The 18,306-nt window shown below is 37.7% G+C and overlaps 1 protein-coding gene across 3 annotated transcripts in view; it reads left to right on the forward strand.

The window, feature by feature from the left end:
* Positions 1–18,101, forward strand: part of Taf15 (TATA-box binding protein associated factor 15) — a 32,051-nt gene extending 13,950 nt beyond the window's left edge. For 2 of the 3 annotated variants that reach the window (XM_063268690.1, XM_039085549.2), the window contains exons 8-16: positions 8,682–8,716; positions 9,313–9,345; positions 10,471–10,580; positions 12,580–12,709; positions 14,009–14,101; positions 15,628–15,709; positions 15,816–15,904; positions 16,025–16,532; positions 17,777–18,100. In XM_063268690.1, the coding sequence (XP_063124760.1) occupies positions 8,682–8,716; positions 9,313–9,345; positions 10,471–10,580; positions 12,580–12,709; positions 14,009–14,101; positions 15,628–15,709; positions 15,816–15,904; positions 16,025–16,532; positions 17,777–17,816 (1,120 nt within the window). In that variant the 3' untranslated portion in view covers positions 17,817–18,100. Of the gene's footprint in view, positions 1–8,681; positions 8,717–9,312; positions 9,346–10,470; positions 10,581–12,579; positions 12,710–14,008; positions 14,102–15,627; positions 15,710–15,815; positions 15,905–16,024; positions 16,533–17,776 lie in introns of all 3 variants that reach the window. The other variant, NM_001105824.2, reaches the window with a different exon arrangement.
* The last annotated feature ends 205 nt before the right edge of the window (positions 18,102–18,306 follow it).

The raw sequence follows: 18,306 nt of genomic DNA on the forward strand, positions 1-18,306 counted from the left end.
TAAATTATTGATGTTGGTTTCATTTACTTATGATATAAGTTATAAAAGCTGATTTAGCATAATTTTAAAATACATCTTTAAAGTTAGTGCATTGGTCTTGAAAATGGAATGAAAACCAATTGGTCTATGTCCTGAGATTTATAGATTGTAGATTTGTACACAGGCTTTAAAATAATTGTTTACTAAGAATTGAAAGTATTGGTGGCCTGCTACTGCTATTTAATGACATAACAGTAGCAGTTCAGTTCTGTGAGAGGAGAAACAACTAATACAGCCACTTTAATTGCTCCCCATATTTGCTTATATCTGTTTTAATATTCTAAATGCTTTGATGTTATGGAAATGCCAAAGTTTGATAATTTTGAAAAATTTTATACGAGAGTTTAAAGGCTTTTTAAAAAGTTGACATTAATTTTTTGATTGGTACTCATTTTACTAAGATAAATGATACATACTTATCTTCATTAGTTATCAGGAGTTTTGTGATTGGTAGTTATTTACTTTACCAAGATACTGTATTTGTCTTGATTATCAAATTCTGCCACCAGTAAAGTGAAGTGGTACTTACTTTTTACCCAGCGGCTCCCCAGCCTAAAACTCCTGAGATAACAAAAGATTTGTTTATTTATTTTATATATATGAGTACACTGTAGCTGTCTTCATGCACACCAGAAAAGGGCATCAGATCCCATAACAGATGGTTGTGAGCCACCATGTGGTTGCTGGGAATTGAACTCAGGACCTCTGAGAGAGCAGTCAATGCTCTTAACCACTGAGCCATCTCTCCAGCCCCTGATACTTAACTTTCAAATGAAGTTTTTTTTAGATAACTGGCTACCTGGAATCCTATTAATAGATTACGTATTAAAACTGACTGTTGCTAGGTGTGGTGGTGAACACCTTTACTCCTAGCACTCAGGAGGCAGAGGCAAATGGATCTCTGGGAGTTCAAGGCCAGCCTGGTCTACAAAACAAGTCCAGGACAGCCAGGGTTGTTACACAGAGAAACCCTGTCTTGAAAAACAAAACAAAAAACCTGTGACTGACTGAATAATGGAATCCCACTTTTTAGGAAGGTAAATGGGTAGGGAGTCAATAAATAACATATTAGTTTGTGAGCACCATCTTAGAACCACGGGATCGAAAGCGTGTTGCTGATTCTTCCCTAATGATGGAAACCACCTGGGTTCCCTTCCCCCACCCCCCACAAAAAAGCAACATAGCTTCCTTGGCAATATATCTTGAGTTTAATTTGTAGCTCAAATACTAGTTGATAAACTAAGTTTTTATTTTTAAATTTCTTTATGCATAGAAACTCCTTATACAAAGAGTTTTTGCAGAAGTCTGGTATTTATTAGGTCAAAATGATGCTGATGTTTAAATGGTGGTAAAGTGAGAGAGAATAAGAGATTTTAGTCTTAACTACTTCCTTGTTTCCCAGTATATTAATTGTTCACATAAAGCCTGTTTAGAAATCTTGGTGGCTACTTACTTTCTGTATTGAGATGTCAAGGTTTGATTTTTCTTTTGGTGAAAGGCAAGATGATAAATGTTTTAGGCTTCAACCTTGCCCTTGGACCACCAAAGTAGGCATAAACGAATGTAAACAAACCTGTCTGTCTTTGTAAAACTTTATGAATACTGGTTAGATCTCTGCTGGGTGTGATGGTGCATGCCTTTAATGCCAGCACTCCAGAGGCAGGCAGATCTGTGAGTTTAAGACCAAGCTTGGTCTATATAAGAGTTCCCGGACTACTCTCTCTCCAGGGAAAGGGGGCGGCAAATAAAAACTAAAAATTTTCATGTACTACAACATTTTTTAAAAAGATCTGTATGTTTATGTTTAGTTTATGTGTGTGAGTACACTGTCACTCTCTTCAGAGAGCATCAGAAGAAATCATCAGATCCCATTACAGATGGTTGTGAGTCATCATTGATTGTTGGGAATTGAACTTAGGACCTTTGGAAGAACAGTCATTGTTCTTAACCACTGATCCATCCCTCCAGCCCAATACTATAACATCTTTAAGATGTGCCTTTTAGCTTATTCATTAGGGTATAGCATTGTGAATTTGACTATAAATGCCCAGTTTCAAGATCTCTCTTTTTTTTCTTTTAAACACACATGGTTTTGTGCTTAAATACCAAAATACACAGAAATTTTAGTCTTCAGCACCCCTATTTGTGTTTCTAATCATCTCACTCAGTAGGTTAAAACTTTAACTGTGGGGTGTAAAGGCTAAGAGGGACACATAGGTTTGAAGTACCTGGCATTAAGTAGATTTATCACTTACAGAGGGTCATAGTTTGAGGGTGAGGTTTGGGTATGTGGTAAAGAATGGGTTGTTTTTATTCTGTGACTGGTTGGCTGGAGGAAGACTTAATACCAAAAAGGAAACCATTGACTTAATTTGGAGAGATATATGTTAAGTTCATAGGAACTACAAGAAATGGACTTTTCATTGAAAAACAATTGTTGCAAAGAATACTGAGTTTCTTACTGTCCTGACTTTGACATCTTACTGGGCTAGAAGCTAAGATAAAAATGTCTCAATGCAGGGGTTGGGGATTTAGCTCAGTGGGCAAGCACAAGGCCCTAGGTTCGGTCCTCAGCTCCTAAAAAAAAAAAAAAGAAAAAAAAAAAAGTCTCAATGCCTTTTAGTTTTAGCATTGATTACTCTAGTGCAGAATATCTTATTTCATTGTTTGTATATGATAGAGTTAAGTGATTCAAGCTCTTCATTGTGAATTCCAAAATTCTTCAACTGAGTATTTTCTCCCTTTTGTAAGAGAATTTAATTAGCTCTCTTAAAAACATGTATCTGTATAGCCAGATGTGGTGGTAGTGTCTGCCTTTAATCCCAGCCTCTGGGAGGCAGAGGCAGGTGCATCTCTTGAGTTCCATGACAGCTGGAACTACATACAGAGACTCTATCTCAAACAAAAGGTGTGTATGTTCTGAATCAGAGGTATGTAAAGTTATGGTAAAGTGATAACCATGTTTTAGCATGGTTAAAACAGTGGGTTCTAGCCAGGCAATGGTGGCACACCTTTAACTGCAGCACTCTGGAGGCAGAGGCAAGAGGGTCGTTATGAGTTCAAGGCTAGCCTGATCTACAATGTGAATTCCAGGAAAGCCAGGGCTACATAGAGAAGCCCTGTCTCAAAATCAAAACAACAACAAAAGTTAGATTCTATCCCTAATACCTGGATATGACAGAGTTGAATATATGTTCTAGTTGTAGTGTAGACTAGCACTACTTCATAGAAAAACAATGTGGGTCATAAATTTGATCTATGTGTATAGTTTTAAAATTTCAAGTAGCCACATTGAAAAGAAAACAGCCCAGGGCTATAGCTCACTTTGTGCTAGTCTCTTGGATTCAATTCTTAGGACTGCAAAAGAAAGAGAAAATAGAAATAACAGCAGTGAGAACAATCTTTTTTTTTTTTTTTTTTTTTTTTGGTTCTTTTTTTCGGAGCTGGGGACCGAACCCAGGGCCTTGCGCTTCCTAGGTAAGCGCTCTACCACTGAGCTAAATCCCCAGCCCCCAGTGAGAACAATCTTATTAATATACTTTAACCCAGTACATCTAAAATAGTTTATGTAATAGGTAAGCTGTGATGCTAAAACTAGAAATTAGTTCATTTTTGACATTTAGAGCTATCAATTTTATCTACTTACATTTTAAATACTCATGCAGATATATATTGGATATTGTATATTGGATATTGTAGCTCTGGAGAGACTCTTGCCTTCCTGAAGTTAATCGATTGATAAATCTTGATTCTGAAAACCTTTTTGTCATATACATATACAACGTGGAGGGAAGTACACCAGACTATTGAAAATGATGTTCAAATTGATTGAATCATTCACATAACTTTATTGGTTTTTTTCCTCTCACTCTCAAAATGTTTGTTCTGGATTTATTAGTATAAAAACTCAAGCACAGAGCAAGGTTTTGAGGTAATCTCTTACTGCTTTTTAGCTATGCCCTTTTTTCTCCGAGTACCAGGATAAAAGATTCCTGCAGCCTGATTCATGTTTAAGTAAGCTCAGCTACCTGGGAAGTAAAGCAGGAGAATTAGAGCTTGAGCTGAAGGCTGGAGAGTTGAGCAGCATTGCGCTGGTTCTGGGTGCACCATATAAGGTGGTAGTATGGTAGTATGATTGTATCATCGTGTGGCTTCCTAGGAATTTAGTCCTTCAGTGTAGATGTAGTCGATGGATTCTTTTGTTTGTTTATCAGTTGAAAGCTTAATGTAGTGCCTTGTGTTTGTTATTAATCCCAGCACTTGGGAGAATTGCCAAGAGTTTGAGGCCAGCTTGGGGTCCCTTGTACCAGGCTGGCCCAGTTAAATAAAATGAGAGACTGTCTCCAAACAAAAATGCACACGCCCCTTAAACAAAAACTGGAAGGAATAGTATGTTTAATTAAACAATGTTTTTAACTTTATAACTATGGATATTTACTTTTCCTGCATGTATGTTTATATACTACATGTGTGCATTGCCCATGAAGGCTAGAAGAGAATGTTGGATCTACTAAGACCGCAGTTCTAGGCTGTGAGCTATTGAAAATTGAATATGAGTTCTCTGGAAAAGCAGCCAGTGCTCTTACCACTGAGTTATCTTTCCAGCCCCCAAATGTTCCTTTTTATTGAATGTGTCTTTTCTAAAGTATATGATGATAAAACCTCCACAGTCTACCCTAGAGTCCTCTTTTCATTATGGTTTTGAATTTGGAAGCCCCGTATTTTTTGTTTCTATAACTTTTAAGTTTCTATACGTATGTAGGGATACTTAGCCAATTAAATTGAAGATACCTATGTGTCTTAACTATCCCTGTTACTTTACCTTAAATGTTCTTGGGGAGTTCTTTATGTGTACTTCTTTGCTTCTATTTGTGGGGTTGAACATTTTTAAGACTTATTATTTATTTCATGTATGTGGGTATACTGTCACTGTGGATGCCTATAACAGATGGTTGTAAGCCACCATGTGGTTGCTGGGGATTGAACGCAGGATCTGTAGAAGAGCAGACAGTGCTCTTAATTGCTGAGTCATCTCTCCAGCCTAATTTGAAACATTTTGATGCAGCTGTTGAAATATCCTTCTGTCTTAATTTGCTAACGAGGCCTTAATATGTAGAAGAAATGACTTTGACTTAACTGCAAGCTTGGAAGAAACATTAACCACAAGAATATCTCCCTTACTCCTGTAGCTAATACAGTAAATTTCCTAGTAAAGAAATTGTAATATAATTAATACAAAGCTTACTTAAGGAGTGAGAATGATTGAATGCCATTTGAATGTACAGGTGAAACATTAAGATCAGAATTTCTTAGACTTAACTATATATAATAAATTACCTGGGACTCTTATTACCATTCTATGGAGACTGAGAGCCTGCTTTTCTGAGGAGCTCTTAGGCTATGTTTATACTTGTGCTTACCCTTTGAATAGAAAGGATATAGAACTGAATTTTGTAAAGAAGGAAACTCAACCTTAATGTTCTTATATATTCTTTTAGAGGATGCATCTTTAAAAAAAATTTCTTTATGTGTACTTTATTTTGTGTAAATATTTGCCACATGTTGGTGCCCACAGACAGAAGAGGGTATTGAATCCTTTGGAGCTAGAGTTATAGGCAGTTATATTGCAACCACTGAACATGGGTTCTGGGGAACTGAACTTGAATCTTCTGGAAGAGCAGTAAGTGCCCTTAAAAGATAACCATTGAACCATCTTTATCCTTTTTCTTTTTTAATTGTTCAGCCAGGTCACACAGTAGTACATGCTTTTAATCCCGGCACTTGGGAGATTGAGGCAGGTGGATCTCTGACTTTGAGGCCTGCTTAGTCTACATAGTGAGTTCAAGGACAGCTAGGGCTCTGTTAGAGAGACAAAAATAACCACTACTGGGGTTGGGGATTTGGCTCAGTGGTAGAGTGCCTGCCTAGCAAACGCAAGGCCCTGGGTTCGGTCCCCAGCTCCGGGGGGGGAAAAAAATAACCACTACCACCAAATCATTCAAAGTTGTATAGTTTGGAGAGTGGAAATGAAAGAGGCTCCCTGATGTGTAATAACATGGTATATTTTTCTTTCATTGTGGACCAGATCAGCTGTTCCGTTGAAAACAAAACAATTAGGATGTATCTTATGAACACATAGCTTGTAGTTTCCTTGTAAAAAGTCTTTCTTCAAGTCTTAAACATTTTAACTTGCTAAAATGGGCATGATGACACATGCCTATAATCCCAGTGCTGGGAAGAGAAGACTTGAAGATTCTAGGGGCTCAGTAGCCAGGCAGTTTAGCTGATTCATGAGCTTTAAATTCAGTGGAGCTCAAGAAATTAAAAGATGGGGCTGGGGATTTAGCTCAGTGGTAGAGCGCTTACCTAGGAAGCACAAGGCCCTGGGTTCGGTCCCCAGCTCCGAAAAAAAGAACCAAAAAAAAAAAAAAAAGAAATTAAAAGATAAGGTGGAAAATAGAAGACTTCTGGTAGACATCTGGCCTCCACAAACAGGAGTAGCCCACGCATGCATGCAACATATACAAGAACAATTTTTTTAAAGAAATGTGGGCTTGATATTTTCATTAATTCTTGTCTGTCACTGGGGTTCTGAGGTTCATCTTTGAAGGAACCTTGGCCTCATATAATTTTCAAGGGGCTTGGAGAATAGCTTAATAGTAGACCGCTTACTTAAGCAAGCATGAGAACTTATGTTCAGTCCCCAGTACTGAAAAAGAAGGAACATTTTATTTTCAACAGTTTAGCCTCTGCTTGTTCATGGCAAATGGACTTAGAGGAGAAAGTGAAAGTGTTTTGGTAAATATTATTTGGGGGTTTCTACCCCGCCTTAATCATTTAGTTCCCAAATAAAAGACAAAACAGAAAAAACAAAGCAAAACAAAAACCCAACCTTTATATTTATAATAAGCCTTAAAGCATTAGAGCTAGGCAGATAAATCAACCCTCAAGTTCTATCTACCCTATGGTGCTTTCTGCCTTCTTCTTGCTCACTCCAGTGGACTCTGCCTCAGACCCCAAGCCCAGGAACTGAAGCCTACCTCTCTTCTGCCCAGCTACAGGCTGTAGGCATCTTTATTCGACCAGTAGTTTTAGGGAACAAGATTCGTACACAAAAGCTGGTATACATGAGAATATATTTGTCTTGAGACAATGGCCTTGGGATACAAAATTTAGTAGTATATTACACAGCAACAGACCAAACCTCAACACAAAAGGTTCAAGAACTCAAATTCATCTTTATCTACATAGCAAATTCAGGACCATCATTAAGACCTTGTCTCAAGAAACTAAAACCAAAATGGAAATGACTAGCTTCTCTTTCTTAAGGAGGTAGCAGTAACATACATGCAAGTTAATGTGTAGGGAAGGTTTAGGTACTGTGCTAAAACAGTAATCTTAAATGCAAAACTGTGTCTATGAAGGACTTCAGTTTAGTATTGTCTACATAGCCTTGAATGAGCCTTAGTCTCCTGCTAGAAAAAAGGGTTTTCTGGCACTTAAATTTAAAAGCAAATTAAAACAAGTGTCTGAACCTAAGTTAATTCTAAAGCAAAATGTTTTTATGTCAGAGTAATAAAGAGAAAGCTTTCTCATTTAGTTTTCATTGGACAATTCAGAAAAGCCATTTTTGTAAGCAGATAATAAATTAGGTTAGTTTCTAGGATCATAATAGATGAGCAGCAACTCATATTATCTGAAAACTGTGGGTTTCTTATTAGCACTTGTGTTATAGAAGGTTTATGTATTTCACTCAAGAGACAGGCTTTTATGGGATGAATAGAATTTGTTGGATTTTTTTTGTTGTTGTTGGTTGGTTTTTTGTTTTAATTACGTTATTAGTATGAGTTGCTTATTAGATTTGTTACTTAAAACCATGTGTACAAGGACCACTGACTTGACTGATAGCGTAAATTTGCCAAATAAAGTCATTCTGTGACTTTGCATCTTTAACATATTTTGCCGGTTTCATATTGAGACCATTTGGCAGCTTGAACCTCAGTTATGGTAGGAAAAGATCTCATATTCCAGTGGATCATGGAGAGGAGCAGTTTTGAGTTTAGCTTTTTCTAGTCCTCACTTTTTATCAATCTTCTTAAGTTTAAAGTTTTAAGACTTTTTATTCAGACTGATTTTTGTTTAAATTTATTCCTTTAAAATTAATAAAATCCATAATTTAATATCACAGCAGAATCTGTTCTCAAGTTTTTACCTTTCCTGTTCTGCTATCAAAGTCTAACTTTGCTTTTTATTCCTCTGGTCTTTTAGCTTTTTCTTTCTTGTATTTAAAAAGTACTCCTAATACTCTAATTTCACATTTTTCATGCTGTGCCTGCAGCTTTAAGTTGTGGTTTGAGTAGTAATCTTTAGGCTTGGGGTTGGGAAGCTGATTTTTTTTTTTTTTTTACATAAAAAGTATATTAGATGTATTATAATAAATGTGAAAAGACAGTTCGTGGAATAAATCCTTGGGAAAGCACTTAGATTGAATCATTGAACTCTGAAATGGATTTACTGGAAAGTTAGTGGTGCTACTATTTTCCTAGGCACTCTACTTGTGACAGTTAAGTGTAGATTGAGCCCAGGGCTCAGCACATTAGAGACTTAAGGAAGAAATCATTTCTTCAATTTTTCCTCTGCAGTGGTGGTGACCGCGGTGGCTTCAAAAATTTTGGTGGTAAGTGCTGAGTATCCCAAAATGTTTCAGTGGAAATGCTATATAAATCTAAAAGCCACCAATATTCCGCAGATGCAGTCTAAGCCCTTGTTACTCTGTTGAGGCTCGTGTGTTGTGTGCATTACAAAGTACTCTCTGTATACACTCTTATATCAAAGTAGATATTAAAAGCCAAATCTGATCTCAAATAGTCCAATGCGTTTTCTACACAGTGCATTTGCATGAAAGAGTTTGTGACCAATGAATGAGGACTTCACTGGGTTTTTGACAATAGGTTTTTTTTTCTATAAAGGTAGTTGACATGGTGTTTTTAAATTATTAGGGGTTTCCAATCAGCCTTACAACAGTGCTTGACAAAAGTGATGGTAGAATAATGACAAAAGTGGGTGCTATCTTGGACAAGGCTAAAGAAGTGTTGGCATTCGTCTTGATTTCCTAAACTTTAAATAGTAAACATTTATGTAGTTACTTTTAAACCTGTGATGGTTGACTTTTAAGGATTTGAAGTACTGACTTTACATGCTTTGGTTATTACTGTTTCCTTTTTAATTTCAAATAAGTTGTCTTAGACAACCTTTCCTTTTCTTCTTCCATAGGTCACAGGGATTATGGACCCAGACCAGATGCTGGTAAGAATTATGTATTTGGAGGGGTGAATACTGGAGGGAGGTTTAATTTAATTTAATTGTGCTGCCTGATCTGGGGAATTTGATTTAAAATAACAATTCAGTGATCTGATAGACAGCTTACTAGAGAAATTGCTGTTTGTGATTTTCTATATTACACTTTTTCTTGTTTGAAGAAACATTCAAATTTTTACTGCTAATAAGTGTTAATACAGTCTAGCTTAAAAGAAGTTTGTTAGCAATGTAGAGGTAAAAATAGCTGTTTAAATCTTTCATTGGATTGGTAGTTTTAGTGGGCATAAGAAAGTTGTTCATGAACAAGGGAAATTGTCTTTCTCTGGGTAGAAGTCACTAATTTTATGTGGCTTTTCATTTTTAGATGAATTAAAGGCTATAGACTTGCTTTTGGAGCCTTTTGAAAGTTAGGATTTAGAGGTTAAAATCTATTTGAGTAAAAATATTTAATATATATTGAAATCAGAACTTTTGTTTTTATTAAGATGCCAAAGTATTCTATATGGATGGCAATTTCTGAATTATCCCTTGATGGACTGAATTTTTATACAGCTTTCTTACTTTGTTGTACTAATCCAAAAGTGTGCGTGTAAGGTAAGGTGTGTGTACAAGGTGCTCTTACCTTCTGATATATTCAAGGCTTTTTGCAGTGAATGGGAAACCAGCAGATATGCTTGGCTGGCTGGCTTGAGAGTCAAGTGTCCAATTTGGGGGAATTGTATACTAGAAAGCCTTTTAAAAGTATTGATTAGTAAGTCGTATGAATATATATAATTGAAAATTCTTCAGAGAAAGGTATGCTAATTAACTTTCTTCATCTCTTCATGAGTTTTAGTCCTGGATCTGAAGAGTGATATTTTTAACATCTCCCTTAATTGGTCTATATGTATTTCAGAGTGTAACCTGCATTTTACCTTAGTTTTGTTGTAAGAATTGATCTTTCATATAACAACTGTAAATATTTGCATGTTTATATAAGATTTAATATTGGTCCATATATTTGGCACTTAGAAGCAGTCCAATACTAGTCAATAAATTGTTTTTGATTACTGAACAGGATGTAGTAATTTAAGGAATATGTATATGAAATTGACCATAACTTTTCCCCCGTAGATTCAGAGTCTGATAATTCAGATAACAACACAATCTTTGTGCAAGGACTTGGGGAGGGTGTGTCTACAGATCAAGTGGGAGAGTTCTTTAAGCAAATAGGAATTATCAAGGTAAGTTAAAAGTGTCACATTGAAGATTTCATAAGTGTTAATATTCTAATTAAGTTACATACATTACATTGTAAGTCTGTATACTCTAGTAAGCATTATCTAAATCCTTTAATGCATGTGCTTCCCAAAGTCTGTAGGCCTTTGCTAAGTGTTTTATTTAGCTTTCTGTTGCTGTTATAGAATATTCTGGCCAAAAGAAACTTGAGGAGGAAAGGGATTATTTCATTTGGCTTATCATAATCCATCATTGAGGGAAGTCAGGGCAGGAACTGAATGAAGTAGAGACCGTGAGGAGCACTTTACTTGCTTGCTCCCTATGGTTTGCTCAGCATGTTTTCTTAGACTATGCAGGATCACCTCTCAGAGGTGGCAATGTCTCCAGTGGGCTGAGCCCTCCCATATCAGTTGGTCAGTCAGTCTGGTGGAAGCATTTTCTCAATTGCTGTTCCTCTTTCAAGGTGATTTCAACTAGAGTCAAGTTTACAAAAAAACTAAGGAGCATACTGAGTTCACTGTGCATGAAGGTTTTATTTTTTACTCATGTCGTCTTTGTTCTTGTGCTTAAGCTTTATTTTTGGGTTCTGAAATGCAATTATATGTAAACAGAAGTTATTACTAACAACTTTTTATGCTTAATGTCTGTACTGCATCAGTTTATTATCTTGTGATTATTCTGTTGTTGTTCACTTAATCTCACGCATGTACTTCTTATCTTTAACTGGAAAGTAGCCTGTAGAACAGCAGGGTTAAGGAAATAATGGTTGGTTGATGTTATTGCATTCACTGGTCCTTGTTTTGGTATGTGTGAAATATCTTATTTTTTTCTTATTTGGGAATTCCTAGGGTTTTTTTGTTTGTTTGCTTTTGCTTTTTTTTCTTTTCTTTTTTTTTTAAATTTATATATGAACCTACACAAGTTCAGAGCTTTTCTTTGTTTTGAGATAGGGGCTCCCATTGTGCCTGAGTTAGCCTGAAACTCAAAATTGTGCTGCCTTAGCCTCCTGAGTGCTAGGATTAGAGGGACAAGACATCATGGCTGGCCACATATTTTTTAATAAAGTAGAACTGTCTTCTACCCTCATCCCAGCCAAGGTCCAATGAATATCTTAATAATAATGCATTGATTTTATTGCTAGCCTTTAAATGTTTTACAGAATATGTAATTTTTTTTAACATTATCTATACTTGGTTTTTATGGGTTTAAACAAGTACACATAGACAGCATGCCATTTTTTAGGACTTTTGGTTTTTTGGTCATTGTCACTGTTTTTGGTGGTCCTAAAAGTAGAATCCAGACCCTCAAATATACTATCTCTTAGATTTTTTTTTTTTCTTTTTTTCGGAGCTGGGGACCGAACCCAGGGCCTTGCGCTTGCTAGGTAAGCGCTCTACCACTGAGCTAAATCCCCAACCCCAGATTTTTTTTTTTAAAAGCTCTGGCTATCCTGGAATTCACTATGTAGACCAAGCTGACCTTAAAGTATTTAAGATGGACCTTCCTTGCCTCTGCCTCCAGAGAACTGGGAATAAAGGCACATGCCATTACTGCTGGCTCCTGGCAAGGTTTTTATAGTTTGTTTTTCTCTTACTGCAGGATGGAAGGAATATTTTCAATGTCCACACCTATAGCTAACTCCGTTTTTACATTAAATATATATACTATTTTGTAATATGGATGTATGGATCCCTTTTTAAAAATCTCTACCTGCCTGGATAGGTGGCCCCACTGTGAAGACCATGTACTTACTGTTCCAGAGGATCTGAGTTCAGTTTTCAGTACCCATGTTGGAATGCTTACCATCTGCCCGAAGGTCCAACTACAGGGAATCTGATGGTTCTGATTTCTGAGGGGACTTGCACTCATGTGCATACCATATACATACATACATATATATGCAAATAATTGAAAATAATAAATTTTTGAAAAAAATCTTTACCTAAATGATACATCGTTATTTATTCCTGAAATGCAACAACAATTTGATCTTTCTTTTTTTAGACTAACAAAAAGACTGGAAAACCAATGATAAATCTTTACACAGACAAAGACACAGGAAAGCCAAAAGGAGAAGCAACAGTGTCATTTGATGACCCTCCATCAGCTAAGGCAGCCATTGATTGGTTTGATGGTATGCTCCATTCCTATATTTAAAATGATGTATGGGTTTGGGTGTTTTGCCTGCATGTATGTCTGTGCATGGTTTGTGAAGCTGGTGCCTTTGGAAGCCAGAAGAGGATATCACATCTGGAAATGGAGGCATAGGTGGTTGTGAGCTGTCATATGGGTCCTGGGACTCCTAGAGAAGCAAGCAGCCAGTGCTCCTAACTGCTGAATATCTCTCTAGCTCCCATTTGTAACTTTGAAGAAATATTTTCTAGCCTGGAAGGCAAAACATATTCTGAGAGATAGTGGTTATTTTCCTGTTTAATAGTGATCAAGACTACAACAAGCTTGTGCTTTATGTACTTGTAGATAAGAGATGAAGTATCTTTGTTTGTGTTTCTTTACTCTTACTTGCACATAATTCTAACCCTGATACAGGTATAGAAAATTGGCTTGTTTGACATCTGCCAGCTAGGCATCTTGTCTAAAACATGCTGCAACCTTCCAAAAACGTGCTACTTGATGAGGACCAAGTATTCAAGCATGGTCCTGTTGGGGACAATTTTACAACTAACTCTGAACCTCAGTCTTGTTTACCCCTCCCATTTTGTTTATTCTAAACTATAAACACACTGGGAAGCCCATCTGTATGTATAAACATATGTGTGAAGATATAAATACACACACACACACACACACACACACACATATATATGCATGTGTATTGTGTATGCACATGTACATACACTAATTCCCTTTAAGAAATAAATGGTAATACAGTTGACAGTTCTGCAAATTAGGCATTCATATAAAGTATTAGACAGGAATTAGGAATATAGCTCCATCATAGAGTACTTGCATTATGCCTTGGGTTCAGTCCTCAAGACAAGAAAACAAACTTTTATATATACTTATTAAGAATATTAGATATTTTTTGTTGTTTTTAAACTTAGTAAGAAATAACTATCTCCCCATGGGAAGTCTGTTTTGTTGTGTAGATTATGGGTTATATTTTAGCACTATTTGACTGTTTGAAAAGCACTAGTATGTTTAAATGTCTATGGGGATACTTTCATTTTTTTTCTGAAAGTAAAATTAGCCAAGACAGTATCTGTTTTGTTGGGAAGTATGGAGTGGCATTGTAGCATTTATTTAAAACTGTCTTCCCTTCCCTTCTTTTTAGATGTTGGTGAAAAGGTTTTAGTGTCTAGCTGAAGCTGGGGCCTCAAAATCTCAGTGATCCTCTTGCCTCTCAGCCTTTTGAGTGTTAAGGTTGTATGTGTGCACCACCTTGCTCAGCCTCAGAACTGCTTTTTCTTCTTAGGAAAAGAATTCCATGGAAACATCATTAAAGTGTCATTTGCCACGAGAAGGCCTGAATTCATGAGAGGCGGTGGAAGTGGAGGTGGACGGCGAGGTAGGATATTTACATTGATTCCCCAGCACTATGTAAAGAAAGAAAATGGCCCAAATGCTATACAGAGTTTGAATATAAGTCTGTGTTCTGTCCTTGCTTAGATATAATTGCTTGCAACTTAAAAATATTTTTACGTATTTTATGTATGAGTATTCTGCATATACACCTGCATACCAGAAGAGAGCATCAGATCCCACTATACATGTCCTGTTATACTGTGGTTGCTGGGAACCACAGGACCTCTAAAACAGCCAGTGCTCTTAACTGCTAAGCCATCTCTCCAGCCCCACAAATCTTATTTTAGTTTTTGGTTTTTCATGACAGAGTTTCTCTGTGTAGTCCTGGTTGTCCTGGAACTTGCTTTATAGATTAGTGTGGCCTCAACTCAAGAGATTACCATCCCCACCTCACTACACACACACACACACACACACACACACACACACACACACACACACACACACACACACACACATACATGTTGGGGTGGTGTTCCTGGGATTAATGGTGTGTGCCATCACTAGCTACTACCTACCCTTTCCCCCCTAGGTTTATTTACTTACCTAACTTTTCTCTCCCCCTCTCTCTCTCTCTCCCCCTCTCCCCCTCTTCCCCTTTCCCTTTCTCTCCCTCTTTCTCTTTCATGTGCATGAGTGTTTTGCTTGCATATATGTACTATGTGAATGCCTGGTGCCCAAGGATGCCTGAAGGGGCTCTTGGATCCTCTAGAACTGGAGTTACAGATGCTTGTAAAGCCACCAAATGCATGCTGGGAATTCAACCTTGTCTTCTGCAAGAGCAGCTTGTGCTTTTAACCACTGAGACACCTCTCCAACTGTCCTGTATTTCATCTTAAAATGAGGATATTGCAGTAGCTAAGAAAGTGGTAGGAAAGGTTAGACATGGCTTTTTTTTTACCAGTGCTCTTACAGCAGTGGTAAAGGAGTGGTAAAATTGCTCAAATGAGACCTAGTTAGGTAGTTGGTCTAACTTTTTAAAAGCATTTATTTGTGTGAGCACATGCATGCCGTTGTGTAATGTGGAGTTCAGAGCACAGCTTTGCTGAGTTAATTGCTATTTCAACTGGGTGGATGACAGAATCAAAGTTAGTTTGTGAGGCTTAGAACAAGTCCTATGCCTGCTGAGTTGTCTCGCTGCCAGAGTTGACCCAATTTTTAAGATCTCCAGTGCAGCTTCTTGATCTTTTAAAAAATTTGGTCCATTTCCTCAAGTTTGGAATTTATCTTACTACTTAGACTTTATCTTTATAACTGATCTTCTCAAACTGTCGAATATGATAAGAAACAGACTAATATTGTAATGCACATGAGGTCTATTAATGTTTGCTCTATTTCTTAAGTGAAGTCAATAAGAATGATAAGTCTTTTTGTAACAGGAATTAATTTGGAAGGAGTTTGTCTAGGTATTAATGGGTACTTAATTTCTTTCATCTGGTCTCTTCTTAAATATTGTTAGTGTCTACTACTGGTTTTCTACTTCTACTTTATTCCTCTCCTTCCTGCTAGGTCGTGGAGGATATAGAGGCCGTGGAGGTTTTCAGGGGCGAGGTGGAGACCCCAAAAATGGGGACTGGGTTTGCCCCAATCCGTAAGTATGTTCTTGACTTTGGTGGGTGAAGAGATATAGTTGGAGGGTATAAGGAAGGACCCTGGGTTTATCAGAGACTTTAGAACATTTCATTTCCCTCCTTCAGGTCATGTGGGAATATGAATTTTGCTCGAAGGAATTCCTGTAATCAGTGCAATGAGCCAAGACCAGAGGACTCTCGTCCCTCAGGGGGAGGTAGGCCAGCTCTTTATCTTGTTAGACCTTTCATTGCACCCATAAGGTGCTTGTTTTCTACCTTTGGGAGGCTTTGCATTATTAATGCTAGCCTTACTGGTTTGTGTTTTTACCTTGCAGATTTCCGGGGGAGAGGCTACGGTGGAGAAAGGGGCTTCAGAGGTCGTGGGGGCAGAGGTGGAGACCGAGGTGGCTATGGTGCAGACAGGAGTGGGGGTGGTTATGGTGGAGATAGGAGTGGTGGTAGCTATGGTGCAGACAGAAGTGGGGGTGGTTATGGTGGAGACAGGAGTGGAGGTGGCTATGGTGGGGATAGAGGAGGTGGCTATGGAGGAGACAGAGGTGGTTATGGTGGAGACCGAGGGGGCAGCTATGGAGGAGACAGAGGTGGCTATGGAGGAGACAGAGGTGGCTATGGAGGAGATCGAGGAGGATATGGAGGAGATCGAGGAGGATACGGAGGAGACCGCAGCCGGGGGGCCTATGGAGGAGACCGTGGTGGTGGCAGTGGAGGCTATGGTGGAGACCGAAGTGGTGGCTACGGAGGAGACCGAGGTGGGGGTTATGGAGGCGACAGAGGTGGCTATGGAGGAGACCGAGGTGGCTATGGAGGCAAAATGGGAGGAAGGTGAGTATTCCATGTACTTGTGAACCTTTTTGCCTCATTGATTTTTTTTTTTTAAGATTTATTTATATGAATATACTGTAGCTGTCTACAGACATACCAGGAGAGTACATTAGATCCCATTACAGATGGCTGTGGTTGCTGGGAGTTGAACTCGGGACCTGGAAGAGCAGTCAGTGCACTTAACCGTTTGAGCCTTCTCTTCAGCCCCGGCCCCACTGTTTCTTAGGCAACCATTTTTGACATTTTTTTAATCCCATTAAATTTGTTTAGTTCCCTGATTAATAATTCCAAGTTTTTCTTTTCTTTTGCAAATTACTAAATGCTTATATTTGTTACTTTTCTCATGGCTAAAGAAAATTGGGATTGAGAGATAACTTGATAATGTTTAAATTTCAAGTTCTTGAAGGATTTTCAAATCCTGCATTTATTCCTTATACAAGTTCTATTTCCTGGAGGTAGTGAAAGCTAGTGAGAATTAGCGTATTTACATATTATCGTGTCTAACCACCTGGCTTCTGTTCCACATCTTGATGAGACCTTAGTCCAGTTCTATAACCCTTTTAAGCATTAATAGTCTCTCTGAACAATGGGGCAAATACTAACTGTTATGTAGAATGATGAGATTGTAACAGTGGTTTGCCCATAGAAAACAATGTATAATTGTTTGGTATCGGTTATAGCTTCATCACCGTATACTAACCTTGTGTTGCAAGTACCATGCAGTAGTGTCTATACAACTTTAGTTCTGGTTCCTCTATAACAGTAACTTTTCTGAGATATACATAGTAAGTAAGGTACAGAATTTATACATGAATGTAAATTTTAAGAAATTTGTATATTCTGCTGTGCCAAGCTTCCGTCTGGACACTAGACCTGCATAGTACTTCCAAGTGTGTACAGTGTTCTTATAGTCCTTGGTCTAGGTGGAAAGTTACTAGAGTGATGGATAGCAACGCGTCTAAGAAACTTTGTAAGTCTTGAAGCTGATGAATTAAATGTATTAAGAATACTTTTTTGAGTTTAAAGCTTGCCTGGTTCACATAGTGAGTTCCAGGACGGCTGGGGCTATGTAGAGACTCTGTCCCAAAAGACTGTTTCTTGGGATATAGGAAATAAGGTTATTGTCACCTTTTATAGAAAATATCTAGCTGGTACAGGTCACCAGCACTCTTGAGGAAATGCACCATGTTCCCTTAGTAAAATCCTAGAACTTAACTTTGGTTCTTTATTTTTCTCATCCCTAGAAATGACTACAGAAATGATCAGCGCAACCGACCGTACTGATGACTGTTTCCAATACTCCCTTGTCTCTGACATGATCCATGGGGAATTGTCAGAGTGTGCCTGCTGCTTTCCTCATGGCCTCTTGAGTAGTGAAATTGACATTTGGGTTTTTATTTGGGTGGGAGGGCTGGGGACAGTTTTCCTTTAGAAATGTCCATTAAAATTTTCCCTTTTAGTTTCCCACCTTCTCTTTCCCAACCCTTAAAGCTAAATGCGTTGTAAAATATTGCCAAAATGGAAAGTGTTTTGTAATACTGCAATAAAAGCTGCTTGTTTTTTGTGGACATTGAGTATATTATCTGTCACACTTAGGACTCAGTTACAGCTAACTAACCCTACAGAATTAGAAAATTAATATTTCCTAGGTAAATGTCAATGTTACTTCCAGCTGTCCTTTATTGAGCTCCTGCTCTGTTCAGAATAGTAGTTTCAAGGATGGCTGAGAGCCTGGTGGGGTATATGGAGTCAGTTTCAGGGATGTCTGTTTAGA

This window comes from Rattus norvegicus, chromosome 10 (assembly GCF_036323735.1).
Source record: "Rattus norvegicus strain BN/NHsdMcwi chromosome 10, GRCr8, whole genome shotgun sequence".
NCBI lineage: Eukaryota > Metazoa > Chordata > Mammalia > Rodentia > Muridae > Rattus > Rattus norvegicus.